The sequence below is a fragment of the Nomascus leucogenys genome, chromosome X, assembly GCF_006542625.1.
Source record: "Nomascus leucogenys isolate Asia chromosome X, Asia_NLE_v1, whole genome shotgun sequence".
NCBI classification, from domain to species: Eukaryota; Metazoa; Chordata; class Mammalia; order Primates; family Hylobatidae; genus Nomascus; species Nomascus leucogenys.
The window spans coordinates 64,077,693-64,085,949 of record NC_044406.1 but is presented as its reverse complement, the minus strand read 5'-3'; the positions used below and the strand labels follow the sequence as shown (position 1 = coordinate 64,085,949).

Below are 8,257 nucleotides of genomic sequence, written 5' to 3'. Positions count from 1 at the left end.
CCCAAAGTGCTGGGATTACAGGCATGAGCCACCGCACCCGGCCTAGTTGAGATTTTTTAGTGCAAGTTAAAATAATTACATTAGCAAAAGTTAAAAATAGGTGATTACCAGGCTGGCACGAGTGTAGTAAAATTGCAAGAATCCTTTGATAAAGGCTTTTTGGCAATACGCATACGCTACTACAAAAGAATTCAGACTCTCTGACATAGTGCTCTCTTTCTAAGGGTTACTGCCAACCACTCCCCTGAATTAATCACAGACACACCACTTCTCCCGCATCTGAGTCTCCAGCCCAGATCATGCACCTGAGCTCAGGACAGGGTCTATAGGATATCTCCAGGCTGATGTTCCCCCGCACCCTCAGCCCTGTGTCTCAGACACATCTCCTCATCTTCTCCTCAAGCACACTCCTCTGCCTCCTCCTTGTTCCGGTGAATGCACCACTGAGTCACCAAGCCAGAAACCTGGGAGTCATCCTAATTACCTCCTTGTCCCTCACCCCTGCACATTCATCATTTCCCAGTCAGATCCTGCCAATACTCCATCTGCAATGTCTTTTGAGTCTTTGAGCCCCCTCCTCCTCAGCCCCACAGTCACAAATCTAGGTCTCAGCAGCCTTCAGTTTCTTGCTTGTATTGTTGACAGAGACCTGACCCGTGTCCTCCAAGCCACTCACATTTCCTTCAAACCATTCTACATGGAAGAGTTTGAGTTATCTTTTTAAAGCACAACACTGATTCTGTCCTCCTTAAAATCTTTCAACAGCTCTCCATTGTCTACCCACAGGCTAAAGTCCAAGATCCTAAAGATTTAGCTGCCCTCTGTATTACAACCCGCTTCACCACCATTTTTCTCTCTGATAAGCTTCTCCTAGCTTTCCCTCCCCACTCCCGCAGCCTGCTTCTCATATTATTATTTGTTCCTTGAGAGCAAGAACTAGATCTTAATCATCTCTGCATCCTCAGTTCATAATACAGAGCTTGACACAGAGTAAGCACTCAATAAGTGTTGGTTGAAGGAATAGATTTATTCTAAGGAAAATATTCAACTGAAGGAAAAAGCTGTTCACTGTAGCAACATGCATCATAGAGAAAAAGTACAGAAAACTAAATGTCCAACAACAGAGAACTTGTATCAATTGTGGGACATCCACTTAATGGAATATGATACAGCTGTTAAAATAGTAATTATGAGGATTATGTAGCAACTTGGAAAGTGTTTCTAATATAATAAAAACAGAATACAAAATGGTCTGTATGCTAGGACTAAAATTATGTAAAAGTATGCATGCACACAAACCGATCAGAAAGAGAACAGGAAGAGGAACGAATGAATACAGATGATGTGTTTAGGGTGTTTGGGGAGGTACTGTTTGCGATTTACTTAGCTCTTTCCAAATTTCCTTTATTGTTGTTAGAATGTCGTTTGTGCATAAATACAAATTGAGAGAGAGAAATATACTGAAAAAGATGCTTTGATTTCCTCAAGTCCTTTGATAACCTGTGGCATAAAAACAAACCACTCACCTGGGAGGCAAGAGACAAGCCCCCTCATCCCCAAACGGGCTGTGTGATCTTGATTAAGTGAGATCTGCAGCTCTAACCAGCCATTTCTCCTATCCTCTCTAGCTGGAAAACACATGGTTATCCCCCCACTCCCACAGCAACTTCTCCACCATTTCTGTTAATTGTACCACCATCTTCCCAGTGCTCTTAGATTAAAAACCTCAGAACCAACTTCCATTATCTCATCACCTTCACCTTCTCTCTACTCCTCACCTCCAATTAATCGATCCTTTCCAATAATCACTTATAACATGCTTTATTGTGGATTGTATCCCAGTTTTAGACAAGGAGGAGTTCCTGCCCTCCTAGTTAATACCGTCTGCTTGGTTAATACTGTCTGCTTGAGAAGAGCCAACAATGTTTCCCTCTTTTGCTCCTCTGCAGACTGCTGAGGGGTAAAGTGGATGGTAGAGATAGAGACTTGTGAAATGGAACCTCATGAGTTAGGAGCTTGATCCCATGGTGGGAAGAATTCAGGCACAGGCTGGATGCTTTCAGGGATAGTACAGAAGGACTTGGCACAATAAGTGGGATGCTGACTCCGTTTATTCATTCAACAAGTATTTACCAAGTGCTGGACACAGTGCCGAGCTCTCTGTTCGGTGGCAAAGGGCCTGCCCAGATGAATTAGGGCAGGCTCCATCCTGGAGGTGCTCAGTTTGGTGGAGGCCAGGTAACTAAATTTGTCCTTGCTACCTAATGTGCTGTGTGCCCTCACCAAGTTTGAACACAAGCCTCTGGGGCAAGAATGAGGGATTTACCTTGACTGAGGGGACCAGGAGCCCACAGAACCAGAGGGACTTGAACTGTGCATTTCCAAGGCTGAGGTGTGGGATTAGGTGGTACCCAGGAAGGGGGTTTGGCTGTTTGTGGCAGTTCCAAGCTAAGGAATCAAGTCCACAAGCAGTCTTGAAAGAGCTGACTCTAGCCAGGCGCAGTGGCTCAGGCCTGTAATCCCAGCACTTTGGGAGGTCGAGGCGGGGGGATCGCCTGAGTCCAGGAGTTTGAGACCAGACTAGGCAACGTGGCGAAACCCTGTCTCTACAAAAAAATAAAACTACAAAAAATTAGTTGGGTGCGGTGGCATGTGCCTGTTGTCCCAGCTACTCGTGGGGGCTGAAGTGAGAGGATCGCTGGAGCCCGGGCTGTCGAGGCTGCAGTGAGCCATGCACTACGGCCTGGGTGACAGAGTGAGACCCTGTCTCCCAAACAAACAAACAAAAAGAGCTGACTCCCCTGGAACAAACTAGCTTGGTGGGGCTTGAGCTTTGAAATTTGGGATTGGGGAGAGAGAGCAATGGAGCCAGATAAAGTTCAGACCTGCTCCCTTAGGGCAGGAAACAGAGGGCCAAGGGCAGTTTCGAAGCAGGATCAGATCTACATTTTAGTTAGATAATAACCAGACGATCTCTGATATCCTCTCTCCTCCCTGAGTCTCTGTAAGTGCCAAATGCGTTGTACAGGAAGCAAGGGGGAGGATGTCAGGGTTCAAGCAGAGAAGCAAGAGGGGGTTAAAAATGTTGTTGGCTCTTCCCAACTCAGTATGGGCTGCCTGGCTGGCTCAAGGGAACACAAAAAAGGGACAGACAAAATACGTTTAAGAAATAACATTAAATATTTATTAAAATGTATTCTATTGATTATATACAAGTTCTTTTTTTGTTTTTGGTTTTTTGGTTTTTTTGAGACGGAGTCTCGCTCTGTCGCCCAGGCTGGAGTGCAGTGGCGCGATCTCGGCTCACTGCAAGCTCCACCTCCGGGGTTCACGCCATTCTCCTGCCTCAGCCTCCCGAGTAGCTGAGACTACAGGCGCCCTCCACCATGCCCGGCTAATTTTTTTGTATTTTTTTTTTTAGTAAAGACGGGGTTTCACTGTGTTAGCCAGGATGGTCTCGATCTCCTGACCTCATGATCCGCCCGCCTCGGCCTCCCAAAGTTCTGGGATTACAGGCGTGGAATCATCTGTACGTGAGACTGGAAGTAGGCTCACTTTGAACTCTCCTTGAGGGCAAGGATGTTGTGTAGCTCATCTTTGTATTCCCAGCACCTAGCACAGAATCAGGCACACAAGAGGCGCTCAGCAAATATGGGAGGAGGAAGGGCGGAAAAAGGGGAGGGAGGAAATCGCCCTTAGGAGACACCCTCTTCGGCGGCTGTTCCTCAGCTCGGGACTTCTGACCTCCCTCCAGCAGATGGCAAGAAAGAGTCCCGGCGCGCCAGCAAAGGGCTGAGCTGGGCGGAGCAGCTGAAAATACGGCGCGCGCAGTCTCCGGCTCCAATTTCTACGCGCACCGGAAGACGGAGGTCCTCTTTCCTTGCCTAACGCAGCCATGGTAAGCCGTTTAGTTAGCGAGCTCTTAGGACGTATCCGCCGCCATCCTCCCCCGGCCGGGGCTGCCCGAGGTTTCGGGACTCCTACTGGGGATGGCCGGGCAGAGGCGAAGGGATCACGGCCTCCGTGGTAGGCCGGAACGGGCTCCAGGGCGAAGGGCGAACGCTGGCCTAGAGTTGGGGAGGCGCAGATCTGGTGCTGCTGTTGGGGAGGCCTCGGTCTCTGACCCGGCCATACGTCCTGATCCCGGGAGAAGCTGCTTTTCCTCCCGGGCCGGAGCCGCAGCTGGGCCAGGAGCGCAGACTGCGAGCCCGAGGCGGGTGGGCGCTGGGTCTGCCCGGCGGAGAAAGGTTTTCGTTGTCATTGTCTTTTTGGCACGGCCTGACTTTACCATGCGTGGCCGGTAAGCATCTGGACACAGCATTAAAAAGGCTTCCTGACTCTTTTTAAAGTAAAATTGGTGTCAGCTTTTGGCTTTAGTGTACGAAGGAGCAGCACATGTGTTTGTGCGGGTCAGAATCTTGTTCCAGACGTGTCAAAAACAGACGGTAATAAACTGTGAAAACTTTAGAAACACAGGTAGACTCCTGGCTCATTTCTGTTGCTGTGCGTTTCACTAGTATGGTGTCCTTGAAAGACCCTAACCTCTAAGCAGATACAGTTTCAGGCAGTAACATGGAAACACTTTAGCAAGGTTCTGAAAGATAGTAATCAGTAAACGTTCTGAAACATAATAACCAAGAATATTCTCTGTTACAATAAGAAGGCTTGTTGCAGCTTACGGATCTCACGGTGTTTGCTAAATAACTGCGTTTGCTTCTTCTGTTTTATCGGAACACTATAATTTAATATTGTCCACGTTTTGCTGAAAATGAAACTAAACTAAGAGTTTAGTTTCACACTAGGTTTTGTAAGCTGTTCTGAAACCTGATTAACAGCATTGCAATCTAAAACTTTCAGGCTCGTGGTCCCAAGAAGCATCTGAAGCGGGTAGCAGCTCCAAAGCATTGGATGCTGGATAAATTGACCGGTGTGTTTGTAAGTATCTTATATAAATATTTCCGTGGCCACTGTAAGTGCCTCCCAGGACTCATTTGGGGACCAGGCTAGGGGAGGAATATCTATTCTTGGCTTCCTCTGCTCTTGAAGGAGCTGTTCTATCTAGCTGTCCCCCACTTCCAGTCTATTTAATATTTTTGTGCCTCATTGATTCCACATACCACATAGTACATTTACATGGACTCAGGATTCATGTTCTTAATGACCCTGGTCCTCTGACAGGGAAGATGCTATAAAGCTTTAAGGTATGAAATAGTTTCGGAAGCTTTTTACACCTCCAGTGTAAAAGCCCAAGTTGGGTGTAATATGGACAGTCTTGGTGTTCAGTTAGTGGATCTAGTGGACTAGGAGGTGGGTTTGAGTGCTTTAGTGAATCCCAACTATCATTTTTAATGTTACAGGCTCCTCGTCCATCCACCGGTCCCCACAAGTTGAGAGAGTGTCTCCCCCTCATCATTTTCCTAAGGAACAGACTTAAGTATGCCCTGACAGGAGATGAAGTAAAGAAGATTTGCATGCAGCGGTTCATTAAGATTGATGGCAAGGTCCGAACTGATATAACCTACCCTGCTGGATTCATGGGTAAGTGGAAGTTTTAAATACTCTGGAGACACATATTGATGGCAGCCATATGGTATCCAAATACTGTCTTGATCATTTCTCTAACCTTTGTAATCTGTCAAGTCTCAGAAACAAAGCCTGATCTTCCCTCGGTTTTTTACTTAAATAAAAAACATGCAAATAATCATGAAACGCTTCTCAAAACTAAATTTCGATTCACTTTTAAATTTTACATGCAGTCACGGTGTTTTGAAATATTGAAGATCTGGCCGTGATCTTTAATCTTCAGAATCCTCGTTGGATTAGAACTGGGAGGCACATGTGGGTTCTTTTTGTTTCTTAGAGAGCTATGGTTGTTGCTTGGCATGAGGTAGTGGGGATCACTGTATGTAGTAACCGGTTACTGCTTGATTTCAGATGTCATCAGCATTGACAAGACAGGAGAGAATTTCCGTCTGATCTATGACACCAAAGGTCGCTTTGCTGTACATCGTATTACACCTGAGGAGGCCAAGGTGAGTGTGGCAAGCAAGCTGGGTCTTTACTCAGTATAGTTACTTAGTTCTAAGGGCCTGCATTGAGTACGAGTGCTGCTTGCAAAGAGGTGGGTATTGATTACTTAAAATCTCATACCTGGAAATATCTAGCTAACAATTTGATGAGATTCTATCTTACACGTAACTTTTTGTCATGTTATTAAAAGTCTGGCTGATAGCTGCATTGATAGATACCTAAAATTGACCCCCATTTGAAGTTAACTTCCTCAGCAGATTTTCTTTTTTTGTGGTAGAAATGAATTCCAGTTGAACCGTGGCTTCCTGGTGTCTCTTAAGAGTCAAGGAGAATGATTTCTGGGAACTTGTTTATTGGGTACCTGAAGTATGAGCCCTTTGCCATGTCTCCATTTGTGGGAGTAGCTTTACTTTGGGGAGGGGAAGGTGTCGATGCAGGAAACAGACAGTCCTTGAGGCACTAGTTTGAGGTTAAAAAAAAGATTACAGTCTTTGATTGTTTAATCCAGTTTGTTTTGATGGTTTTACACAAAAGTTTAGGCCTGTTTGGATTATTGGCTGTAAATGAAGGTTAATTTAATTGACTGATGTGGCTCTTAATTTCCTTTTGCACAGCCTTGTTATCAGCAGGCTGGAGGGCACGTCCAGTGGGATCTGTGATTATTTGATTTACTTCAAGGATATCAGGGAGTAGAGATCCAAAATTGAAATGCTATGTGAAATATTTGTTGATTGGATGAACTGGTAATGCAATTGCTGTTTGTGAGACAAAACTCAGTCGTGATATACAGAGGGCCATTAAGATAAAGTTGAGTTGAAGGGAAGAATTCCCAGGGCCTCATAAGGCTTAAAGAGCCTGGGAAACTGGAGTGGCATTTTTATTGGAGGAGTGGAGGGCAGTGGTGGATGTTAGGAGGACGAGCCTAGAGAAGGGCTGTATGCAACATACACTTGAGGGTGGAAAGAACGATCAGCGCCACAATCTGCAGCAGTTAGGGAACCCATGGTTCCTGTATAGGGTTAAAAAGTACATATGAGATGGATTGAATGTGGCTAACCCTTGTATTTTTCTAGTACAAGTTGTGCAAAGTGAGAAAGATCTTTGTGGGCACAAAAGGAATCCCTCATCTGGTGACTCATGATGCCCGCACCATCCGCTACCCCGATCCCCTCATCAAGGTGAATGATACCATTCAGATTGATTTGGAGACTGGCAAGATTACTGATTTCATCAAGTTCGACACTGGTAAGCATCCTCTGTGCTACCTGGGCACCCTCTTTAAGGCCTAGATCATTATGAATTGCACAGGGTCTGGGTATCTTTTTATTAAAAACCATCTGCTCCAATCGCCCAGGTTTGTTTATATATAGCCAGAGGCACAAATGCTCAGAATATTCATTTCTTTTTTTTTAAATTGTTTTTTTATAAAGGAGGGTCTTAACTATGTTGCCCAGACTGTTCTCGAACTGATGATAGGTGTGAGCCACCAAGCCTGGCCATAAAATTTCTTACGAGAGCCCCGGGAGTCCTAGCATGGGCAGCAGTTCCATATGAGGAAATTCAAATGAGGGGAAAGGAGGAATAAAATTTGTTTTGGACCCATCTCTGAGCTGCTTGTCATTTGTTATATTGAGTTGAAGCAGATTATTTCTTCCTGCCTAGGTAACCTGTGTATGGTGACTGGAGGTGCTAACCTGGGAAGAATTGGTGTGATCACCAACAGAGAGAGGCACCCTGGATCTTTTGACGTGGTTCACGTGAAAGATGCCAATGGCAACAGCTTTGCCACTCGACTTTCCAACATTTTTGTTATTGGCAAGGTAAGTCTGGGTTTTCCTTCTCTCTAGTCTGGGGAAGTATGTAAATGCAGGTGGGTGCTGGGATTGCAGCATCCAGGCTCCTGGCTGGCTCTGCTGAACCTAGTGCAAAGCCTCTTCTGGATAGGACTCACACAGAGCTGGGCTGGGTCATAATGATTAGCCTTAGGTACTACTAAACTTTGACTCACTATGAGTTGGTGTGTGGTGGGTTTTGATTCTCCTTGTTTTCTCTTCCAGGGCAACAAACCATGGATTTCTCTTCCCCGAGGAAAGGGTATCCGCCTCACCATTGCTGAAGAGAGAGACAAAAGACTGGCGGCCAAACAGAGCAGTGGGTGAAATGGGTCCCTGGGTGACATGTCAGATCTTTGTACGTAATTAAAAATACTGTGGCAGGATTAATAGCA

At 45.7% G+C, this 8,257-nt stretch overlaps 1 protein-coding gene across 1 annotated transcript; it reads left to right on the top strand.

Moving 5' to 3' along the window:
- Positions 1-3,770: 3,770 nt before the first annotated feature.
- On the top strand, positions 3,771-8,257 carry RPS4X (ribosomal protein S4 X-linked). The gene is made up of 7 exons (XM_003280864.3): positions 3,771-3,898; positions 4,858-4,935; positions 5,358-5,538; positions 5,935-6,032; positions 7,104-7,275; positions 7,693-7,850; positions 8,088-8,257. Exons 1-7 carry the CDS (start codon positions 3,896-3,898, stop codon positions 8,187-8,189), a joined length of 792 nt encoding a protein of 263 aa, XP_003280912.1. The 5' UTR covers positions 3,771-3,895; the 3' UTR covers positions 8,190-8,257.